The following is a 24,226-nucleotide window of genomic DNA, read 5'->3' on the forward strand; positions in this document are numbered from 1 at the left end:
TTAACCTCATTCGATACTTCTTCAAAATAGTGAAAGTTTCAGATAGGTTGGTGATGTGTTGGTCAGCATGTTTGCTCTTGACTAACATATCATCAACGTAAACTTCCATGCTCTTCCCAATCTGCTCGGCGAACATTGAGTTGACTAGTCTCTGATAAGTCGCTCCTGCATTCTTTAGGCCGAAAGGCATGACTTTATAGCAGTATAGTCCTCTGTCGGTAGTGAAGGCTGTGTGTTCTTGATCCGAAGGGTTCATGAGGATTTGGTTGTATCCTGAGTAAGCATCCATGAAGCTCAGGAGTTCACACCCGGCCGTAGAGTCTATAAGTCTGTCAATAAGAGGAAGAGGGAAGCTATCTTTCGGACACCCTTTGTTTAGGTCGGTGTAGTCAACACACATTCTCCACAAGACCTTTTGAAGCAAAAGACTTTCTTTGGTTGGATTTTTCTTAACAAGGACCACATTTGCTACCCATGTCGGGTAATTGACTTCGCGGACAAAGCCTATGCCTTTGAGTTTTTCAACTTCTGCTTTCATTGCCTCGTATCGTTCAGCGTCATAAGATCTTCGCTTCTGTCTCACCGGCTTGATCTTGGGGTCAATACTCAAACGATGACAGATGACATCGGGAGAGATGCCTGGCATGTCCTCGTATGACCAGGCGAAGACTTCAGTGTTCTCTTTCAAAAAAGATATCAATGCTAACCGAAGGGGTGGTGACAATGTGGTGCCAATCTTCACCATGCGATCTGGATAATCTCTTGAGATAGGTACCTTCTCCAACTCTTCAGCAGGTTGGGCTTGCTGGGTGAAAGAGTCATCTCGAGGATCATCGGGTTGATTGTTGCTATCAGGAAGATCCAAGTTCGCTTCATCTAGGCTGGTCTTTGTGACTTGGTCATGTACAGACAGGGTTTCCTTGGGTCCGGGCAAGTGTTGTTGCTTAACTGAAGTGTTGTAACATGATCGTGCACTAAGCTGATCTCCTCTGATGTAGCCGTTGCCATGGGGGGTTGGAAATTTCATCAACAACATATGCGTGGATACCATAGCCTTGAGATCATTGATGCCTGTGCGCCCAAAGATGACATTGTATGCCGTTGGGCAGTCAACCACTAGGAAGTTAGTGGTAATGGTAGCCGTGTAAGGGCCTGTACCAATAGTAAAGGGTAAATGTATGCTCCCTAAGGGTTGCACGATATCACCGGAGAAGCTTATCAGAGGAGAAATCGAGCGATCGAGCAAGTGTTCAGCTACACTGAGCGCCCTGAAAGCTTCGGCAAACATGATATTGACCGAAGCCCCTGTGTCTACGAGGATTCGTCGAACATCAAAGTTGGCTATGTGAGCCTCCACGATCAATGGGTCGTTATGAGGGTAGATGATGCCTCTTTCTTCCTCAGGGTAGAAACATATCGGATCCCAGTTAGGTTTTTGATACTTCCCTCCCCTGATGTCTTCCACGTGAAACACTTGGTGACCAGTCCTCAGACTTCGTTCACTGTTTTTCATGGCCCTATTGGAAGATTCAGATATGGGTGTGCCGCCGCTTATGGAATATATGACATTCACCTGGCGTTGGTTACGGTTATCCCTTTGAGGGTGAAGAAGGAATTGATCAATTTTTCCTTCTCGTGCCAAAGCTTCAATACGATCACGGAGGATGATACATTTCTCGCTATCATGGCCGTTATGCTCATGGTAGCAACAAAACGTGCCCGCGTTATTCGGGGGCGTGTAATCTGGGTGCCTCGGCTTTGGTTTTGGTATCAGGTGAGCTATGCTGGGGTAAATGGCCGCGCATGTGGCATTCAAGGGCGTGTATGTCTCATACCTTGGGGTAGGGGGTATCTTGACGCGGGTTTGACCCACTGCATTGACTGCCTGGGGGCGAGCGTTATTGTGGCGATACCCTTGGTTATCGGGATAGTGTCCCTTACTCTTTTTACTGAAAGGAGAATGGTGAGGATGGAAATCCTTCCTCTTGCCTTGAAATTGATATGTCTGTTGATTCGGTGAAGCATTATGCAAGGCATGGGGAGGTGCCACTGCTGTTTGGGAAGTCGAGGTCTTCTCATTTAGGTGAGTCTGGCTTCCACCTCCCACTTGTTGATAAAGGATGGTTGTAGGGGGTTTCCCCTGATATGTCTTTGCCTCGGCGGAGGCATGGTTATAAGCCTGCGCCATCACCTCAGAGTAAGTCTTCCAAGTATTGGCATTGATCATGTATTTAAAGAAACAATCACGTAGGCCTGCCGTGAAGGCTTTGAGGGCAGTCTTGTCATCTGCCTCGGCACACCGGGAGTATTCATGGCTGAAGCGGCCAGCATACATACGTAATGACTCGTCTGGCTTCTGGCGGATAGTGTACAAGTCATCTGCAGAGTGCAAGCGATCGGTTTGGAAAATGTGTTGGGAAACAAATAGTTTCCTCAATTCCTCAAATGAGTCTACCGTCTCAGGTGTAAGACGACAATACCAATTTAGAGCTCCACCAGAGAGGGTGGAGGGGAAGAGAAGACATCGCTCTTCGTCGGTGTGCATCCGGTATGCCATGGTGGACTCAAAGAGGTTAAGGTGCTCAATCGGGTCCTCTTTTCCAGTATAAAGTTGCAAGCCAAGCTTTTGCTTTGTCTTTGCTTGAAGGGGGGTGTTGAGGATCCTCCTTGTAAGAGGGCCAGGCCTGGGTTGGTTCCAGTCAGGTATTTCAGCCTGACGTTCAGCCTTCAACTTGTTTACTTCCTCAAGAAGTTGTAGGACAAGGGGGTCCTGAGCGGAGTTATGTGTCACTGGAGCTTTCTTTCGTAAATCTCCATCTCCTCTTGGAATTAGGAAGGTTTGATCGAGGGCATGTGATTTTTCCCTGGACTCGCTGTACTGGCTTCCAGGGTATGTCTGTCGGAACACCTCTGAGTCCCCTGTACCCTCATGTCTCTCTGGGACTTGTTGCCCCTTCCCCAAATTGGTGGCCGGCTTGGGCCGTGGCAGGGGACCGAGTCTCTCAGAAATCCTTGGGTCATTAATCTTTGAGCTTATATGGATGGAATTCTCTCGACGTTGCTTCAGGAAATCCCGACAATCGCGAAAGACGGCTTTCGATCCTTCTGCCCCTTCAGTAAAGAGGTGTCTCCCTCCACTTCTCATGGTTCGGGTCGAAGCAACTGGGTTAAGAGAAGCCTCATGTTGATTATCAAGTCGAGGGGTAATCTGTTCCCTATCAGGGATATCTATGTCGAATGCATGTGACCCTCCATGTTGGAGGGCACCCAGTTGATGGTTGACTTCCACGGGGGCAACAAGCTCGCGTGTCTGAGCTTGCCTAGCTTCGTGGAGTGTCTCGAAGAGCTTCTCATATTGCTCCTGGAGGACCTCATTCCTTATTGCTATCTTGTTGTTCTGAGCTTCCAACTCATCGACTTTAGCTTGAAGAAGAACTCGTTTTCCTTCCTTCTTTCGTTGTTTCGCACTATGTGCAAGGGGGGTGTCATTCTGTGTGCTGTGGCTTCCTTCGCTTCCCATGTTGGAGAGGGATGCCTGGTCAAAAGAAAGTGTACGAATGATAGAAACCAGCTTGACACAGCTGAAGAGAGTAGGAATAAGTGTCGTTTCCCACAGACGGCGCCAAATGTTGATGCACAAAATCAGCGAAGACTTTGGTACAACAGAAAGTGTCAGGTTTTGTGACCTTCGCTTGGTTGCTTGGTTGCTTCAGTCACTAGTGAGGATAAGTACGTAAATGAATAGAGACAGAGAAGCAAACACAGGATGTACGTGGTTCACCCAGATTGGCTACGTCCACGGAGTAGAGGAGTTCTTATTAGTAGTGAAGGGCTTACACAAGTACAAAGGATCAAGCTCTCAATTTAGTGAGTTCTTGTGAATGATTTAACACAAAATGGCATTAGGCAATATTGTGGGGGAATGACCCCTATTTATAGAAAAACTTGTAGCTTTGTCACATTGACATGTGTCATGTTGTGATTGGTTCTTGATGTCGACACGTGCTGCGCTCTGATTGGCTTCTAATCTTGACACGTGTCGAGTAGTGATTGGCCTCCTGGTCGGAGGGGAACTCTTCTGGGTCCTTGACAGTATAGCGTTGGCCGGTGCTCGGTAGTTTCGGGATTGGTCAAGTATGGTACAAACAGTGCTCCCCTAAGTTCCCGAGTGAGGGAAACTCCTCGGTTGGGGACTTGCAAGATCCAATCCCTTGAGTAATCACGAAACTTCTAAGTACCGAAGTGTGGTCTGATCTTCATCTGCCCTTCTCTGGAAGTACCTTTCCTCCATCAGGGAATGGTGTACTTAGCTGATGTTGACGCACAAGGTAATGTATCAATTTCACTTGAAGCTTAGTTGTAGTTTCGGGCTTAGTCAAGTGTGATACAAACCCTATTGTCACAGGTAGCAGCTCACAATTGATCAACCAAGTCATCATTGCTCTTACTGCAGAATTTGAAATGAATGATTTGGGATTATTGCACTACTTTCTAAGCTTGCAAATTAGTTATACTTCTGAAGGCTTGTTTATGTCACAGACAAAGTATATTCATGAGCTAGTTGATAAAGTTGACTTATAGGACTCCAAACCCTGTGCTACACCATGGCTACCATATCATAGGCTACTCAAGGATGATGGGAAACCTTATAATAGGCCTGAACAATATAGGAGTGTTGTTGATGCTCTCCAATATCTTACTTTTACACGCCCTGACATAGCATTTTCAGTCAACCAAGCTTGTCAATTTATGCACAAACCCATGATTTCTCATGTCATTGCAGTTAAGAGAATCATTCGGTATCTCAAAGGGACATCTACCTATGGTATCTATTTTAAACCAAGATCGATACATCTGCAGTCTTATAATGATGCAGATTGGGCAGGTGACCCTAATGATCGAAGATCTACTTCAGGATTTATGGTGTTCCTTGGTTCCAACCCTATATCATGTGCATCTAAGAAGTAACATACCGTATCTCGTTCCTCCATCGAAGTTGAGTATCGAGCTCTGGCTATCACGACTGCTGAACTTGCCTGGATTCGTCAACTCTTATGTGATATGCATGTACCAGTCTATTCATCTCCTATGATCTTTTGTGATAATGTCTCAGCTATTGCACTCTCTACAAATCATGTATTTCATGCTAATCTAAACACATTGAGATCGACTATCATTTTGTCCGTGAGAGAGTCACTCGAGGTGATCTTCAAGTTCAACATGTGTCTTCTTCAGATCAGTATGCAGATATCCTAACAAAGGGTTTGTTTGCACCATTGTTTCAGCACCATTGCAGCAATTAGATGCTTAGTGCCCTAGAGCATCAGCTTGAGGGGGGATGTAAGAAAGATGAAGTTCAAAAGTGTGATCCGAGTGAGGAGACAATCAATGGTTATAACAAAGCCATGTGTCAAAAAATTAAATGAGTTGATATACATATAATAGTTAGTTGGAATCTGGAGAGGTTAGATAATTTTGTTAGAAGAAGTTAGTTGGGATAAGGAGGCTGGTTAACAACAACGAATTACTTGCTTCACAAGTCTTGTATCCAAATACATATATAAGTAAGGATTGTATGTAAACCATAGGAGTTTAATGAAGAAAGCTTTTATCTGATATACTTTTCTATCTCTCTTTCTCTCTCAGTTCAATCCTTTCTATTTCATTCATTGAAACTATCTTAACAAAAACAAGGGAGTAGGGCTAAAATAAAGCAACATGAAGCTACTAAAGAACATGGAGTGAGATGATGGGACTTGGAGTCCAAGCTTTTTATGCCTATGAAAGGCCTAAAATCCCATCAGAACAGGAAGGGAAAAGATGGAGAAAAGAAAGGTATAAGATCGTTCTATATTTTAAGCATTTTGGACAAATACTAACTTGAGCGTCGAAGTGTTTTCTTGCAGGTCCCCTCCTCCCTCATTGATGGCGAGCGAAGATGGCGTCGTGGGCTTCTCAACATGGTTACAAGATTTACTTGTTGGAGGATTAAAGGAACCAAAATTTTCCAGTCCAACAGTTGGCGCCGTCTGTGAGAAAACGCGGCTAAGTCCTTAGCAGCTGCCAACAAACTTCGGCAGTATACGAGCCTCCATCTTCTGCGGCTGCTCCATGGATGTTGTTCAAGCTAGGATGGGGGCATGATTCCATGACTTCGAATAGGCGTTCAATGGCTACTGAACGATCAAAGTCACAAACTAATTAAGAGCAGTGTGTAGAAAATTCTGTATTAGCAGGAAAGGTTGAAAATGAAGGAAAATCATTCAGTCGTGAATTACATCAAGCGAAGCGTTCGCTGACGACTAATGGCCACACTCAAGCCTCTGACAACGGCAAGATAAGAATCCTCTTATCTAATCCATAATGATTTTCGCATGATATATAGTAGGATTATTCACAATGTTTACATGCATAGATGATTTCGTTAGGGCTTATTTGCATACAAATTTCAATGTTTATTATGTAATTGCCTGACGCCCTTTATTTGCTTGAAGTTCTTATTTGGCTGAGCTGTACCATTATTATTTTTAATTGCTATAATGGGAGCGAAAGTGAAAGAAAATCAGAAATGCGTTATGGTTGGACGTGAGACTAACCGAGAATTTGGGCACGTCGTGTACCATGTGAACAAGGATATAAGGACTTATTTGCTTATTTATGTAGTATTTATCAACAAGAAATTAATAATAATATTTTTGTGGTAATATATGATCCTAAATATCAACAATACTAATCGTGGTAATCAATTAAGAATCATAGTGTAAAGCAAAGGTTCAGAATTCAACGTTGGACCAACCAACTTTACACACGTGGTCTTAGGCTGAAACGATCAGACCTGATCGTCAAATACCTACAAATGAGAAACTCAAAGGAGATGTCATTTCAGATAATACTCGGATCGGCGTTAGCGGCGTGCCAGACAATACTGGCGGAGATGGGATACCATTTCACAGTCATGACTGTGGATATTGATGAAAAAAAAAGACACAGTGGTGGTGCATGAAGGGATAATAGGGAAAAACCATCCAGCAAGGAAGAAGCATGGAATTTTATCAAGGCTATTCTGGTGGTCAAGCAGCAGTTATAGGATCTGTACTGGTCCAACCGTAAAAACCGAAAAAAAGAAAAGGTGGTTGGCGCAGAGCAGAGGTTTGTTTTTATGTCATACCAGAGGAGGTGATCGATAGCCTGATAGAGGAGGAAATTACGCTCAATGTTGCTGGCGGTTTGATGCCGCAACATCCATTAATTTTTCCATTTGTAGAAGCAATGCTGCTGATGAATCTACGATTTCCCAAAAACTCCTAACACCACGAGGACAAAGAATGCATGCAAGATGCAAAAGTTTTGGAAAATATTGAAGGGCTTCAACACACTCTTAACTTTTCTATGGCGTCGGCAACAAAGGCAAAGAAATTGCCTAAAAGATAAGAATTCCTTCATTCTTTTCAATTATAAATTAAGATCGATGCAATTCACAGTCTCTCTTTGGAAGGAAAAGAAAGAGAACGAAGTTTTGCTGCATACCAAAAATGTACATGGGCAAATAATGCACAAGCATGATCAAGTCAAAAGCTACGAAGAAAAATGAGGTTGGCAGGCACTTAAGGCTTGAAAGCAAAAGAAATACACTGAATTTGCTTCGACAACAACGAAGTTGTCTAACAGTGGCAAATAATTCACCGGAAGAGAGCAAATAATGCTCATTGTAAAGGAGGCAAGGCCATTGAACACCAATTGGTGCAGGGAGCATGAGCTAAACCCAAAAAGGGAAGATTTCTATTCTTTCTGTTTTTACTATTCTTTATGTTTTTATTGCATGAAATGCATTTTTAGCGTAATACATATGATATAGCAAAATGGAATAATCATCATATATTTTATTGTCGTAGTGCAGTATGATAAGGAGTTGTTAATTTGTTAGAATCATTCATGTTTTGAAATTTTAAGAAAATTTCGGTTGAAAAATCATTAAATCAGAAGATTATCTGATATTAACATATGGAATATGTGCAGAGTTATTAGGTTCAGTTGAAAATTCATTTATTGAATCTTAAATCTTTAAATTGGTGAAGGACCAGTAGAATTGGGGACATGCATGGTTTAAAACTTTCAAAGAGATCCATCTAAATACTGCTGCAATTGTATTAACCATGAAACGTTTTGATTTATAAAGAAAACAAAGAAGCTAGAATGGCCGAAAGAGAAACTAAAAGGAAAAGGAAAATTAGACAGCGTACCAATTAAATTGGGTTGGGGGCATGGAAGCACCAGCTATCAAATACAGAAAGTGTTCAGCCTTAATGCATTTATCACCAAAACATTTGACTCTCTTTTTGTCTAGTTGAACAGGGCATTTGGTACTATGGTATATTGCTAATACACATATGGGCACCTAAAAGGAATTGCTACAGGCCCTGTATATACAAGGTTAATTTTAATGTGAGCGCATGCAGATGAGTCTTTCTTCGAAAGTTGCTTGCATGGTCATATTGTTCGAGCGCCGACCTAAGTGCCGCAGGAATCAAGGGAAGACATCACATATTATAAGGAAGTGATTCATTCAAACTACATGTTGATTTCCCAATCCACATCAGAATCAGAGTGTGATTTAGTAGAAAGTTAAAGAGTCATGTTTCACTCAATATCTAAATACTTTGGTCACCATGAATATATGTTTATTGGTCTGATCTCGATCAGAGCCTTGTGTGTTCTTGATTTTGTACATGTTGGATAAAGACTTACCCATAAAGATTTTAACGTGATCAGGAACTCTTAGCAGATATGAGTGTTTGGATTGTGCCCACCAAGGAAGTAGGAGAACAATTCAGAAATAAATAAAAATAACAGAACTCGAAATTGTAGAATATTTATTAAACAAAATACTTGTTATGCAGAATGAAATACATAAATAAATACAAGAATATCAATGGTACTAACGTGATTACAGAAGGTAGAGGCTAGCGTAATAGCTATGTCCTTCAAACAATATTTCAGTCCCACCCTTGTGCTTGTGGTTCAACAACGTCTGCTCGACCAGGATTCAACTACCTAATTCTACAACCCGCACTGGATTATAGAATTCTAGCGAATTTGCTTTGTGTGTTTACTCTTTGGAAATTTCGTACAAAAGCAAGGAGGAAGGAATAAAGATATCTGGAATGGAACTGAGAACTCCAGTTATATAGGCTCTTTCATACCTCTTCAAATACCTTTCGGGTGTATCTGAAGCTATACAACTCTTTCCAAAGAGTTGTGTCTATTAATCAAAACGTTTTTAATTAATTTTAATTAAAAACTTAATTCAAAAATTAAAACTAATTGATCAGATTAATTGTAATCATTAGGCCCCAAGTGCCCCCAATGCCCTTGTCTTGATTAATTAATATTAATTTATATTAATATTATGGTATAATAAACAAGCCCAATCCACACAATTGGTGACCCAAGCCTCAATTCCCATTCCAAATGGTCCAACACCTAACTAATATTGTAGAGGACAAAACATATATAAAGGTTATTGGGAATCTTGTTTTCTCCAATGTGGGAGAAGAGTCTCAAAACTCTAACAAACACCAATGTAGGTATGCGTTCCACGCTACTAGGAAAGCCATGTGCGATGGCTATACAGTATTTGAACATCACTTGGTTGCGGATCAAGATTTGAAATTCATGCTATTCATTGTCTAGAGAAGTGAACTCATTAGAGCATGAACGAGCCGAATAGATGGAGATGTTCGTATCATGATAATGGCAGGTTTTGTGGCGATAAGGGCTTTCCAAGTGAGGAGCATATTCAGACTTCGACCTCTATTGGAAACGAGAGCCACCTAATTTCATTATGGGTAAAATGAAGGTTGGGGTTAGCTATTACTCCAGCGAAAACAAGTAAGAAAGTTTAGAATTTTTCTTTTTTCTATGTTTGGAAGTTCAACAACTTTTATATGGTGTATCAAACTAGGCAATGCTACTCTTGAAATTTTGCTTAGATGTTGTCAGAGAGCCAAAACCAATGCATTTGAACAATTCTGGGGGCATGAGTGTACTACCAAAATTCATGGTCGAAGACCTAGGACTGAATAAGAGCCAAAGAACTAAGATCGAAAACCCAAGATTGAATTAATGGGTTAAGACTGAACTAAGATCGAAAACCCAAGACCGATTGGGTTAGGACCAAATTAAGATCGAAAACCCAAGATTGAATTAATGGGTTAAGACCAAACTAAGATCGAAAACCCAAGATCGAATGGGTTAAGACCGAGTTAAGATCGAAAACCCAAGATTGAATTAATGGGTTAAGACCGAACTAAGATCGAAAATCCAAGACCGAGTGGGTTAAGACCGAATTAAGATCGAAAACCCAAGATCAAATGGGTTATGACCGAATTAAAACCAAAACCCAAAGATCGTAAAATGGCTGAAGGCCCAAAACCGAGGGTCAAAGACCCTAAATCTAATTATGGCTGAAGCCCAAGACCGAGGGTTGAAAACCCAAAACCCATGGTCGAATATCATATGCTTGTAGCCGAAGGCTAAACTCTGACCATATAATCATAGTTGAAGGCTAAATTATGACCAAGTGATCGTGGCTGAAGGATAACATGCGATTGTTTGATCATAGCCAAAGGCTAAACTATGACCGTTGCCAAAGGCTAAACTCATGATGAAATTTCAAGTCACATGAATTTTTTCAAAAGAAATATTTTTCCTCTACAAACTAAGATGATGTGTGTTTGCAGAGAAAAAAAAGGGGCATTTGTGGGTGCAAAAATTAAGGGTCAATGCATCCTAAAAACTAGCGATTTCCCATGCATCCTAAAAACAAGGGAGTGAGGCTAAAATAAAGCAACATGAATCATCCACTAGTAAAGAACATGGAGTGAGATAATGGGACTTGGAGTCCAAGCTTTTTATGCCTATAAAAGGCCTAGAATTCCATCAGAACAGGGAGGAAAAAGATGGAGGAAAGAAAGGTATAAGATCGTTCTATATTTTAAGCATTTTGGATAAATATTGACTTGAGCGTCGGAGTGTTTTCTTGCCGGTCCCCTCCTCCCTCATTGATAGCGAGCAAATATGGTGTTGTGGGCTTCTCAACATGGTTACAAGATTTACTTGTTGGAGGATTAGAGGAACCAAAATTTTCCACTCCAACACAGCAGTACTGTTCACCTTTTGTATTTGTATAGAGCGAGGGTCTTTCTCAACGGTGTGAAAAGGGTTTCGCATAGAGCGAGGGTTTTTGCGTAGAGCGTTTTGAGTTATTTGTTGAGTTGAAGGGCATGTTGCAAAACCTCTTGTATTTGTAGGGACGAATTCAGTGATGGCTATGTCTACCAAATGGTACAATTCTGATAATATTATGATTCTTTAGCATATTCTCTTAATAAACTCAAAATCATTCTTGGTCGAAACTCTTTAACCGCCGAGTCTCGTCGTCTTCGACTAGAATTCTGAACCTAAGTTGATTATGTGATTGATTTGACCTTTATTCAGAACCAATCATAATTTTTAATATTTCTCTCATCTAATAACTTAGAGTATATGGATTGAGTGCGTGTTATTTATTGTTTTAAGTGAAGACTGTATATACTAAAAAAAAATCAATTTGAAGGGTTTCGAAAGAAGGCTCATTTAGCAGCTCACGCTCTCAAGCAAAAAGATTAAATTTGATGCATATAGGAGCATCTTTAGAGAAGAAGGTAATAGTTTTTGTCATGTCACCTTTTATCCTTTCAACGAGTAAAACTTACGGATTCCTTGTTTGACATTTTTCTTTTTATTTTGTTCACCACGCAGCAGTTATGTGATACATGTCACGAGAGATACTAAAAAAAGAATATGAAAACAAAGGATATGTAAATTTGTTCATTATTCAACGATGATAAAACAACGGTTTTGACAAAGTTGTCTCAAAGAACTTTTCGAACAAAAGAAATTGCCTCAAGGGTTTTGGCCAGCTAAAGTTGCCTTGCTGATCAATTAGGGAAAATTGCCACCCATCACCTATATATCTTGAGTAATGTTATTCATATTATGTTTTTATACCACATTTATATACCACTTTAGGTGGTATCTGATGTGGACAGCTACATCATTTGAAAAATTTGCAAAATCCAAGGAAATGAAGGAGAAAGACTCATACTACCATCATAATTTAATTAACTAGTTTTTCTTAATTATTAGTTTATTAAATAATGAACTAAATTTAAAAATCTGATTAATTCAAATGATGTAGATGTCCACATTAAATATCACCTAAGGTAGTATGAAAATGTAATATAAAAACATCGTATGAATAGCATTAATAGATCATTAAAGGCACGTACATAGCATAGCACAAGCAAAGAATTAAGTAAAGTGGTATTTTTAAGGCTTTTGCTAACTTTTACCTCATGGTAGGTTGAGTTACAAACTTTTATCAGATGCTCTTAGGAGGACTTTCGAACACTAAGATCATCTTCAAATAAAATGTTAAATTATAATAGCTAAATTATAATTGATGGCTAATGTGATAATTCAAAGTCTTATGACAAATTTTATATTTTTTCAACCGAATTGTCAAATGTTATTTTTTTTATTAATATAGAACTTTAAATGGTTGTATTTATTTAAAATTTTGATGAAACAAAATTTTTAGCGGTTGAAATATTAATAGAATAAGAGACCAACCATTAAAATTAATTAAAAACAAATTGATGTTAATGTTAAATTTGACTCCTAATCACAAAGACTTCAAATCAAATCATCAAATAACACTTCGGTTGGAAGAATTTTTTATGCCAATTATGCACAACGACATCTCCACTTAGAATTCGACATCTTCATTAAAGATGCTCCGAATCTAACTAATTGGAATAGGAAAAACAAGTAGAAAGTACAAGCAAATAGGCAAGAGTTGAAATCTAGTCGTGAATGTTGGTATTTCAAACTTGGGAATGCTGTTGAACTAAAACAAGAGTGATATTTATCTTCATTTGGAAGTAAGAGGTCTTAGGTTCGAATCTCGTGAACGGCGAATTCAATACCAAATTAGGCTGTCCATTAGATCACTTTGCCGAACTCTCATTTCCTCTTAATATAAAAATATCGATGTACTCAATAAAAAAAAAAAGTGGTATTTCAAATAGAAACACCCAATAAAAAAATTCACGAATTTGGTGAAAATGACATATTAAAAAAGGATAACACGGTAGGGGAAACTTATTATTAATTAATATTGTTTAAGATCAAGATCTCCTATGCGGAATTTTGCTCTTCTACGCATCAAAAGACAAAAGAAAATTGGTTGAGATTAACTAGTTAAATCCGTTCACTCGTGAAAAAAAATAAACGTTTTCGCTCCTGTGCGTATCCCTGACCTAGAAAAATATGCCATACGAGAGAAAAACCCACAATCGGTTTTTGGCACGGCTAAAAATTTGCAAGTGACGCCCAGTTTTTAGATATTTTCAACACGGCTTGTCTATTCTGTGTAATTATTTTCAACACGATATTATTTATATTACGAAAAGATGATGGATTTAACTTCATAATAAACTATAATAATATGGTTTAAATTTACTTTTGACAAGAATTGAACGTAAAACCTCTCACTTACCAATGAAAAAAAAATACTACCTACTAAAAGATAATTGTTGTAAAAAGTGACACACAGAACTGGATAAGAACAATTAGGCCAACCGACAATCAAATCAAGCAAAACAACTCAACCACTTCATGATGATGAACCAAAAAACAAAACCACGTTTCTTCCAAAACACAAAAACAAAACAAAACAAAACCACGTCATCAACCAAAAAACAAAACCATGTCATCAACCCCAAACCACTACGTCTAGCAAAAGATATTTCAATTATTTTAATTCAATTGATTTCTTGATAGGCGTTTTTGCATTCACACCCTTAAATTTCTTGGAAAAAGATCCTCTCCGAACTGTCTCTCTAAAACTTAAGAATCAAATCATTTGAGTTTTTAAAATTTGATTTAACGGTTAAAAATAAAGAAATTAATAAAAAAATTTAAAAATTATAATAATTTTTAACCGTTAAATAAAATTTTTAAAGATCCGGATCACTTGATCTCTGAACTTTAGAGGAAGAGACCCGGATATTATATCTTTCCAAATTTCTTTAACGTAGAAGATATTAGAAGGTCGTGTCGACACTGATTCCATATACCCTTCCCCAGTTGTAACGAATATTGGATGAGAATTCAACCGAGGAATATATAAATGGAATACAATAATTAAATTAAATAAAGGCCTTTTCAATGAGTCATACAGCTGAAATTACGTAAGCAGTAGCTTACTATTAGTTCAACGTGTAGGAGTTTGCTTTTGCAGTTTATTGGTGTTTATTCGTTAAAAAAATAGTAATGCTAAAAGGATTAAATTTGTAAATTAAATTAATTATTGTAAGACTTAATTAGCTTGTGAATTAGTGATTTTTGCATATCATGTTTTGTCGAATATCTGATGTAGTAAATGCACGTGTCAACTCTCAACGTATCTCATAATTTGTAAAATGCTCGAAACAAGAAAAAAGATTTTTAGAATACGGCGGTCACATAAACATAGCCACGTGATCACAAATTACTTTCATTTGAATTTTAAAAGCATTGCCTGCCATTTGGGAACCTTGGTGACATTTTAATTGCGAACTGGATCCTCTCCGAGGCAAACCCTTGAATTCGTCCGATTCATTAACACATATAATTGGATATTGATCAAACGGCTACAAATAAATAAGTCATTTTAAAGTTATAATAATTATAACCGTTTGATCAAAATTTAACGACCCGTATTATAGGATCAGGCGGGATCCCGAGAGTTTGCTTCGGAGATGATCCAGCTCCTTTTAATTGGGGTATTTTTTTCGGCTTGATATTCTTTCTTCCTCACGCCGTGTTAGCCGCCCGCGTACAAGCGCGCGACTGCCTTCTACGAAACAACTCCATCCATCTGCCCTTTTTTCTATATGTATATATATTCATCATCGATCGTCTTCTAAACCAACAACTCCAAAGCAGTAACTCAAAGCCTTCCAAGTATTTTGGTTATCTAAAGTTCTAAACCCCAATATACCTTATAATCTTCCCCAGATCTTCGCCTTTGTTCAAACATGAGTTCTACTAATTCAGCAGGTACTTTTTCAACTCCACCCCTCACTCGTATTATCTTAATTTCTTCCCATAAAAATCCAGATCTTCATGCATATATATGTTCTTGAATTTAATTTGAATATCCTGTTGGAGAATATTTAGTTTCCGTCGATCAAAGATTTCAGTTTCTTGATTCCTCAAATTTTTTAAGTTACATGTTCAATTTTTCTTTAAGATTTTTCTCGAGTTAAAACAATCTCATGAACGACATAGGTCAAAAATACTAGCTGATCATTTTTCTTTCTCTTTAATTAGTTTTTATCTGAATTATACGTAAAATTGATTGTTGATTACACGGAGTGACCTTGTTTAATTGATGTGCAGCAGGACACCCCGCTCCAGCTTCCGGCGCCGCTCAGGGTCCCTATTACGTGCAAGCTCCGCCACCAGCCGGCTACCCAACAAGAGATGAACCCCAAAACGCGGTTCCGGTAGAAACCAAGTCAAAGGGTGATGGCTTCTGGAAGGGCTGCTGTGCTGCCCTCTGTTGCTGTTGCATGGTGGATGCATGTTTTTGAAGATATACCCAGCCATTCATACCGATCAATATCTTTGATCATTTGTATTTATTTCTTCCTAGTTTTTTGTGTTATTACAGTACAGTCACGGTGTGTGATATTGTTGATGTAGATTTGGACGGTGTCTGATTGTCCAGTTTCTCATCCTTGTATAATAATTTTAGCTATCTGGCTACCCTTTTTATTTATTTCTTTATACTTTATTTAGTGGTTGATTTGTTTCTCTTTCAATTATTTCTGCTATATTTTATCAATTTTCAAACATTACGTGAGAGTGGATGACTACTTTCAAAGGCACGCGTGTTTGACAAAACCTGCATTGTGTTTGTGTCATCGATTCTTAAACGCAAAGGAACATGAGGGATGGTCCCATTGCCAACTTTATCTTTCCAGAAAAATGCCTTATCCTCACCTATATATAGAAATATAAGAGGACAAAAACACTTGGGTTGGTTCGGAATAGTTGTCAAATGACTCTTAAACAAGACAAAACATGACGTTATCGACACTCTACAATATTCATTCTCCGCTTCAAATATAGAAATATAAGAGTTATCTTTGAAGAAAATATCAAAACTGTCCCATAAACATACAATTATTGATATATTTGTACTTTTATATCAACTTTTAGTTATAATTTTCATAAACTTAAAAGAGTGGTTTAATTCTACATTGGGTCCAAGTTTCACGATTATTAATTATTTTAACAAACAATATTATCTACACTAAAGGGTGGGAGACTAGGCTAAGCGTTACAATGGGCTAGCAATAATGTGATTCAAATTCGTTTTTTGTGAGAATCGAACTTAAGGCCTCTGACTTACAAGTGAAGATGAATATCACTAAACCGTAGTACTGAGTGGCCACATTTTATAGTTAATTATATATGCCTTTTTCATGCCTTACTTATAAATTTTGGAAAGGAAATGAAAATTGATTTTGGATGGTTGATGTATAGTTTCTATGCTTTGTATATGTTTTGATTGCATAGTTTCATGTATCAAGTTTTGTCTCTCTTGCAATATTTAATTGATTCATGTTTGTCGAAGATGGTAGTGATTTCAATTTACTTTTTAAGAATTGTTTGATAACTATTTCGTATTTTCTTGTACTTTTTATGCTTAAAATGACACATCCCGACCTAAATCGAGGCATGCTGGCCATCACGTGAGGGTCACGTAGCCATGTGCGCCGTGCAGAAGTGAAGGTGATAAGATAATGTGGGTAATTAAAAACCGAACTAGCTACTCTACACTAGGTAAGTATATAAATATGAGTGGAAGTATTAGAGTGTAGATATACATAATCAGAGCGTAGGTACCAAAGTGCAATCCAGCAAGCTAAATACTAATTATACAGGATATGAAAGAACACCCTACATTGATGGAAATCTGTCAAAACCGCCGTAGAGTCCTCGTAAGCCACCAACACGAACTTCTAACTAGAACCTGGAGAGGCGCAAAAACAAAAAACGTGAGTGGGCAAAAATAAAACTTTTCAAAACCATTTCACTTTCAAAACATACAACCCCTCACCGTAAAACCCGTATATTTTCCCAGAAAATAATAATACATATGTATATAGAAATCCTGCTCGAAAGTAGTGAAAACCAAGTATATGCCATGTCAAGTATCTCAACAATGAAATAAGTAAGCCAGGTGAAATAAATCAATATATAGTGATATGTCAGTCGGAGTCACTTAACGTAACCTGTACAACTGAACCTATAGCTCATCTACCAAATCCTGCACACGAGTCGAAACCACCTAATGTGGTCTGTACAACAAGCTAGGTGCAAATAAATATGCTCAAGTGCTACGATCATGTGAAGGCTGTGTGAAGTATTGCAAGTCACATACGAGTTGGAACCACCTAATATGATCTATACGACAGGCTGGCACCTGCCTTGGATCCAAGGTGAGCATACGGTGCGGGAGGTGAACGATCACATGAAGGCTAGGCCCTGGCCTCGGGCTGAGCATTAACACTGGGGTGCAGGATAATGAACACTAAATGTATTTCAACATAATCATATACACTGCAATCGCTATCATTAATATGTACTCACCTGAAGCTTACATGTGCGTCCGCAACACCATGCAATAATATCCATATCTATACTAATGCATATACTAAAATATAATGAAATCGACATGGCATTTAAAACATAATTTCATTTAAAACCATTTATGGAAAAATGTAAACCATATATATATATAACCAAAAGCTCACTCACTGGTATGTAGCTGGGTCGTAACCCCTGAGTCTCACTTGGTTACGCTCGTCCTTCGGGAACGTCTCGCCTATATGTGAAACCACTGATTTAACGTTAATTTAAGCACATAATCAAAACCATATAATAACTTCTCATACGTTGCTCAATTAGGTTGTTTGAATATACCACTGTGGCCTACTCAACACCACGAGCATCCCCATATTTTTAGAATAATTTTCCGATGTCCCATGCGCCCTCATGCGCCAGCCACGGGCAAGCACGTGCCTGGCACATGGACGGAATCTTTAACGTCGTTAGGAAATATTCCATTAAATAGTAGCATATACTGTTAACTTTTACCTGACGCCGTTAGTATATTCTGTCAAAATTGAAGGAATATTCTCTTTCCTTCTTTGATGGTTCGCCGAAATCCGGCCCCGGCCACCGCTGCGTCACCGGAAACTGAAAAATTGTAAAACTTCAATATCTTCTTCGTTTTTTCAACCAAATTCCACAAATTTTATATCAATTTGAAGCCCTGAAGTAGTAGAACATGATCTTACCTCTTAGAGGTCCTAAAATCGATGAAAAGTGGCTGAAAAATCCTTCGATATTTCGACTAAGTCTGCAACTCATGGAACTGACCTATCCCGACGTCTAAATCCTCCCAAAAATTGTTCCTAGGTCTCTATGGAGTAGTTTTAAGACTCCCTTAAGCTTTAAAACTCCGTGAAATAACTATGATCACGATGGAGCAACAGAGCACCAATTCGAAGCTCTTAGGTTTTCGGGTTCCCGTGGTCTGTTCTTTGATCCAATGGTACAGATGGATTCGCGAAGTCACAAAAAACACGTTGGTGCAAAGCTCAAGCTCGATCGATGAAGTTTGGATGGTGTTTGAGAGTTGAAAGCTTGGATTGTACGAACAAGGGAAAAGAGTCAAGAAGAGAGAAGAAGGAAAGAAAGTTTGTACGTGTGTGTGTATGTATGTGTTACGGGATTGGGCAGAAATAAAAGAGTAGGGCCCTGATTGGGCCATAAGGTTTAGGGCTAACAATTTAAATCAAAACAAACCCACAATTCTAATTGGACCCAAGAAAGTAGGAGGTATGATGATTGGTCCATTTCCTTAGCTCGACTACACCATCGTTTATTCGTAACATTTTCGTTACAAACCCAATTCGGCCCTAACTCGCATCAATGTTCTCATGACGTCGCATATAATTTACTCACGTTCGCTAAAAATAATAATTTAAAACTATAAACGTACATCCACATCACTACAACTCGAGGGTATAATCGTCAATTCCACACATCCGAGGATAAAAATATATATTAATTCAGGACGGATCGTCACATAAAATATGAGGAAAATCTATGAGGAATGAAGAAAGGTGGCAAGAAGGAGGGGAACAAATTTAAAAAATTTGTGAAAACAAAATTTTTAAAGTGGAAATCAACTAAAAATAATTTTTGGTTTTGGATTTTCAATTTGTAAATTGTATACATTGATTCCACTCTTGCAGCACTGGAGTTTTTGCACACCTCTCTCTCTCTCTCTCTCTCTCTCTCTCTCTCTCTAATTTTGTTGTTATTTCAACCTGTTATACGTTTGTGTTAGCTTTTGCTGGTTTCTATTACTTGGCCTGCATGCAAACTGAGCTATGAAAATCCAACAAGGACAAGTTATGGGAGGAGGAGAGAAGCAATTCATAAACCCGTTATTATCCTTGAAAAAGATGGCACTGTGTACTTTTTAAATTTTTTTTTTAACAAATGATATTTTCTACGTTAAGGGAGAGGGGATGAATTTAGTTGAAAATATATTTCTAAAGATGATCGTAGTTATTATCCTTTCCTACGGAGGGCTATAGTTGTGGGCAATACCATCTATGCTTTATCTAACCTTAACAAGGAGCACTAGACGTGTCCTAATGAATCACATCCAATGTCATGCCTAGGCTTATGTAGGAGCAACTCTACTTTTGCTTATTGCTTTGGGGATAGGCAATCAAATCCACTCCACCCTCCCCAAAGGGTCAAAACACTCCAGCCCACTTGAGCAATTGGACTCAAGGCGAGTCCGATGGAGAAGTCAGGCAATAATCACCTGTTCTAGCGCCCTATCTATGTGACGCAAGACGTCAGTCACAATTTAAATTATTAAAAAATTATAAAAATATAAAAAATTATATATATTTTTTATAAATACCTAACCATATTCTTCCACCTTACCCTACATTTCAATATTTTCAAATACTTTCAACCAATCATTTATTATTACCCAAAATTAAAAATAAAGTTAGTATTTTATAAAATAAAAAATATTAATATTTTAAAACAAATTGCCTAGGCTATTCAGTTTTTGGGGTGGAGATGTACTTGAGTAGTTACTGTTCATTTAAGGGGATTTTTTTTAATATATTGATATTTTTACACTAAGGGATGGAGAGTTTAGCTAAGTCACACAATAGGCAACCTAATTTGGTATTGAATTCGTCATCTATGAGATTCGAACCTAAGACCTCTCACTTCCTAGTGAAGAGGAATACCACCAGACCGTAGTACTAAGTGATCATTTAAGGGGATTAAGTTGCCTACTGGCTAGGGAGCCTTACTACACTAGAAGTGCTCTAAAGGCATGACCATTTACATGAAAAGATAATTGTTCATGAGACAAGAAGCTTATACCTTGAAATTCATTTTTCCTAAAATTCATTTTTTTTTAGTACATCGATATTTTTACACTAGGGGGAGTTCGGCTAAGCCACACAATGACAACCTAAATTGGTATTGAATTTTCTATTCACGAGATTCGAACTTAAGACTTCTCACTTCTAAACAAAGAGGAATACCATCAAACTGTAATACTGAATGACTCCTAAAATTAATTAAGTCTAACTAAGACACCAGAGAATCTTAGGATCACACCATGTCGGCATGACAAGATTTCACCCCACTTTCCTTCCTAGTGCAAGGCCTACCGAAGTAACCCTACGTTTGTGAGAAATCTGTTCCCAATTTTTCGTTTTTTGGATGTTGCCCGATTAAGCACGAGATTGGAAAAAAAAAAAAAAGTAACTCAGCCCAGTTCAAGCCCAATACAAAATCTTAATAGTTCAGCCCAGATCTAAAAAATAACCTAGAGTTTCAGTGAGCCGCCATTACTATAAATTTTCTCTCCTAGGGTTTTTCCTCCCCGCCCTTTGCCGAAACCGAGCGACAGAGAGAGACTGAGAGAGACTGAGAGACAAGAGAGAGAAACCAGCCATGGTGAAGTTTCTGAAGCCAAACAAGGCGGTGATCAACCTCCAGGGCCGCTACGCCGGGCGCAAGGCCGTCATCGTGCGCGCCTTCGACGAGGGCACCCGCGACCGTCCCTACGGGCACTGTTTGGTTGCGGGGATTAAGAAGTACCCAGCCAAGGTCATCCGCAAGGACTCCGCCAAGAAGACGGCCAAGAAATCTAGAGTGAAGGCCTTCATCAAGCTCGTGAACTACCAGCACCTGATGCCAACGCGCTACACCCTGGATGTGGATCTCAAAGACGTCGTCAACGTCGAGTGCTTGCAGACAAAGGACAAGAAGGTCACTGCTTTGAAGGAGGTCAAGAAGCGGTTCGAGGAGCGGTTCAAGACCGGGAAGAACAGGTGGTTCTTCACCAAGCTCAGGTTCTGATGACCTTTCCATACGGCGCCGCATCGGAAATGGGGTCTGTCTGATTTTGGGTTTATATTTTTTCGAGTTTATGTTTAATTTTGAAATGAAATGAGACGTTTTTATGGATTTTAAGATTAATGTTTAGCTTAAATGATTAGATTTTGTATTACTGAAATGTTTAATTTTGGGTATTTCTGGATTTTGCTTTATTTTCCTTCGATTTTATATCGGCATTGTTCTTCTGTGTTGTTTGATATGATTCTTTCCCTGCAGTTACTTTACGCCTATCATTTGTGTATTGATTCTGTTTCAATTTGGATAATTAGGAATCGGGTTTCTAGAGTTGTAGGCTATTGAGTAGCTGTGATGCGTGTAATGTTTCGATTTAAGTTCGATTCACTGGATTAATATTCTGCTTATTGTTCACTGATACTGGAATTGCCCAAGTGTTGTGCTTTTGGATTTTCCAGGGTTTAGGTTCGATCACGAACAAATTGTCTGTTGTGAGGTATATTGTTTGTCAACTTTAGTGATAGTTAATAGAAATAGTTTAGTTATGGTGTTTATTTTTGATGATTCTGCTTGTAGAAAACGGTTTTACCTTAAGACGTCGTTGGAGTGTGTGTATATGTATTGGTTTATGTTGAGGTTTTGCAATATGGAATGTTCTTTACTAATTGGTAGAAATTTGAAAAGTTGCAGTTGGTTTCTTTTCAAGAATGTTTATCTTTCAGTATGATGTGCTGAATTGAGTCTTCAACTGATGGCTGGTGATTGGAAGTTTTGCAGATTGCTGCGTTTGTAAAACGCTTTATCGCTCTTTGTTTAGGGATTTTTGTTGTCTGTGGTCTCTATGTTGACTGTCGAGTTTCTTGGTTAGTGGTAGATGCCCTAATCATCTCATGTCAAATGTTTAGATTTGTGATTTAACAGTCGTGAATAGAAGTTGTTGCTCGTTTTTGGATGTTACTTATAATTACATGGTTCTTGTGTTGCGTTGATCATGAAAACATGTGATGCTAAACTGGTGCTAGCATTCGATGGATTGGTTTGCTGTCGTGAAATTTTGGTTGAAAACATTTCCGTGCCAATTCTTTTCTGGATGATTTTAATGTGTAGTCAAATTTAAGAACAATAGTTTTTGTTCATAGACTTATTCTGTTGGGTTTAATCTATTTCCTCTCTGCCTGAGGTCCTTAGACTTCTGTCGAAAACTTGCCTATCCCAGTTCCATGAAACATCAAAACTTGCCTATCCCAGTTCCATGAAACAGCTACCTTGTTTCATGAACCGGGTTTCTGATATTTGCTGCAATTTAGTAAATTGTAGCAATGGTTTTTCAACTTTAATCAAATTGGAGCAATGATACTTCAACAAAAAATTCATTACTATTGGTTTCTCAACTCATCAAAATGTGTAGTTATGGTTTTTTTCGTCATAGTTTTGTCAAAATAAGTTATGTTAGAAGAACCATTGCTACAACATTTTGGTTTTTTTCGTCAACTTTATTAGGATTTTGTCAAAATGAGTTATGTTGGAAGCATCGAGTTAAAGTTGAGGGATCATTGTTCTAATTAGGTTAAAGTTGAGGGGTCATTTCTCCAGTTAGAGTAAAGTTGAGGGATCAATGATAATGAATTTTTAATTGAGGAACCATAGCCGCACGTATTGGTGAGTTTAGAGATTAACGGTATTGGATTTTTAATTGGTTTTTCAATTGAGTTAAAAGTTAAGGAATTATTGTTATAATTTACTCTTTGAAGTAAACTATTGGAATGCTACATGGGAGGGTTGGTTTGCCCTTCCGCACCCGTCTCCTTGTTTGTAACCCTTGATTATCTTTTGATTCTCTGGTGATTCATTCAATTCAAAGGCCGTAGTAAAAACAGGAGTGCAGAGAAGAAAGTCGTGTGCGGAAATCGCTTTTGTTGTAACGGAACTCTACAAATTTCAATAGGAATCTTAGTTAGTATCATCTGCTTTTATTCATTAAATACATGATATATCATGAGACATTGCTTAAGAGAAACAACAAAAGCACAACGCTTGTCTGCAAATTCCCATCCTATATACAAAACAAGCTTCAAAGGGATAAAAATCCATCTCTCTCAAGTTATTCACCAAAACACTTACCGCTTATGAGCTTTTCGAGTTGCCTGACCGAAGCCTCCGCTGCTCTATGCCACCACGGCCTGGTGCATTGCCACTCCACCTCCACCACCAGAACCAGAGAAGCCTTGGGTACCAGTTGAAGGACCAACAGCCCCAGTCGGACATTACTCAGTTTAGTATTTATGATGGCCTTGACTAACTCGGTCTACTCTTTTCAAGTTTTAGTTTTTTCTCACTTTTGTAGTATACCTACGTACCCTGGAATCTTTCATCATTTTGGTAAGCAATAGGTATGGCCAGCGAATTCACATATCTTTTGAAGTTCGCCTGTAGCACATAAAAGTTTCTTTTATGCTCCAGTCGAACTACGACCAAGATTGGAATGATGGGACTAGAGACTGGGGTAGTTGGACTTGAAATACAACGCGGTTGGGGTAGAGAGACTTTCAGTCGCCATCTCAGACCTTAGAACTTGTCCTATACAAGACATCAAATGAGCTCAAGAACGTCGAATTCTAGAATTTCTCCTATACTAGGCGTGTGACAAGTTTTTACTTTG

General features: G+C 38.5%; 1 protein-coding gene and 1 long non-coding RNA gene across 2 annotated transcripts; both read left to right on the top strand.

The window, feature by feature from the left end:
• The first annotated feature begins 14,597 nt into the window (after window positions 1-14,597).
• Window positions 14,598-15,911, top strand: LOC103421260 (uncharacterized). The gene is made up of 2 exons (XR_527221.4): window positions 14,598-15,144; window positions 15,487-15,911. It is a non-coding gene; the product is annotated as an uncharacterized lncRNA (long non-coding RNA).
• Window positions 15,912-20,913: 5,002 nt separating this feature from the next.
• Window positions 20,914-21,764, top strand: LOC103421261 (large ribosomal subunit protein eL27-like). Its single transcript, XM_008359284.4, has one exon. The coding sequence runs from the start codon at window positions 21,166-21,168 to the stop codon at window positions 21,571-21,573; it is 408 nt and encodes a 135-aa protein (XP_008357506.1). The 5' UTR covers window positions 20,914-21,165; the 3' UTR covers window positions 21,574-21,764.
• Window positions 21,765-24,226: the final 2,462 nt, after the last annotated feature.

This window comes from Malus domestica, chromosome 09 (genome assembly GCF_042453785.1).
Source record: "Malus domestica chromosome 09, GDT2T_hap1".
Taxonomy (NCBI): domain Eukaryota; kingdom Viridiplantae; phylum Streptophyta; class Magnoliopsida; order Rosales; family Rosaceae; genus Malus; species Malus domestica.

What these genes read in the sequence shown, in the direction of transcription:
- LOC103421261 (XM_008359284.4), top strand. Translation starts at nt 21,166, where the DNA reads ATGGTGAAGTTTCTGAAGCCAAACAAGGCGGTGATCAACCTCCAGGGC.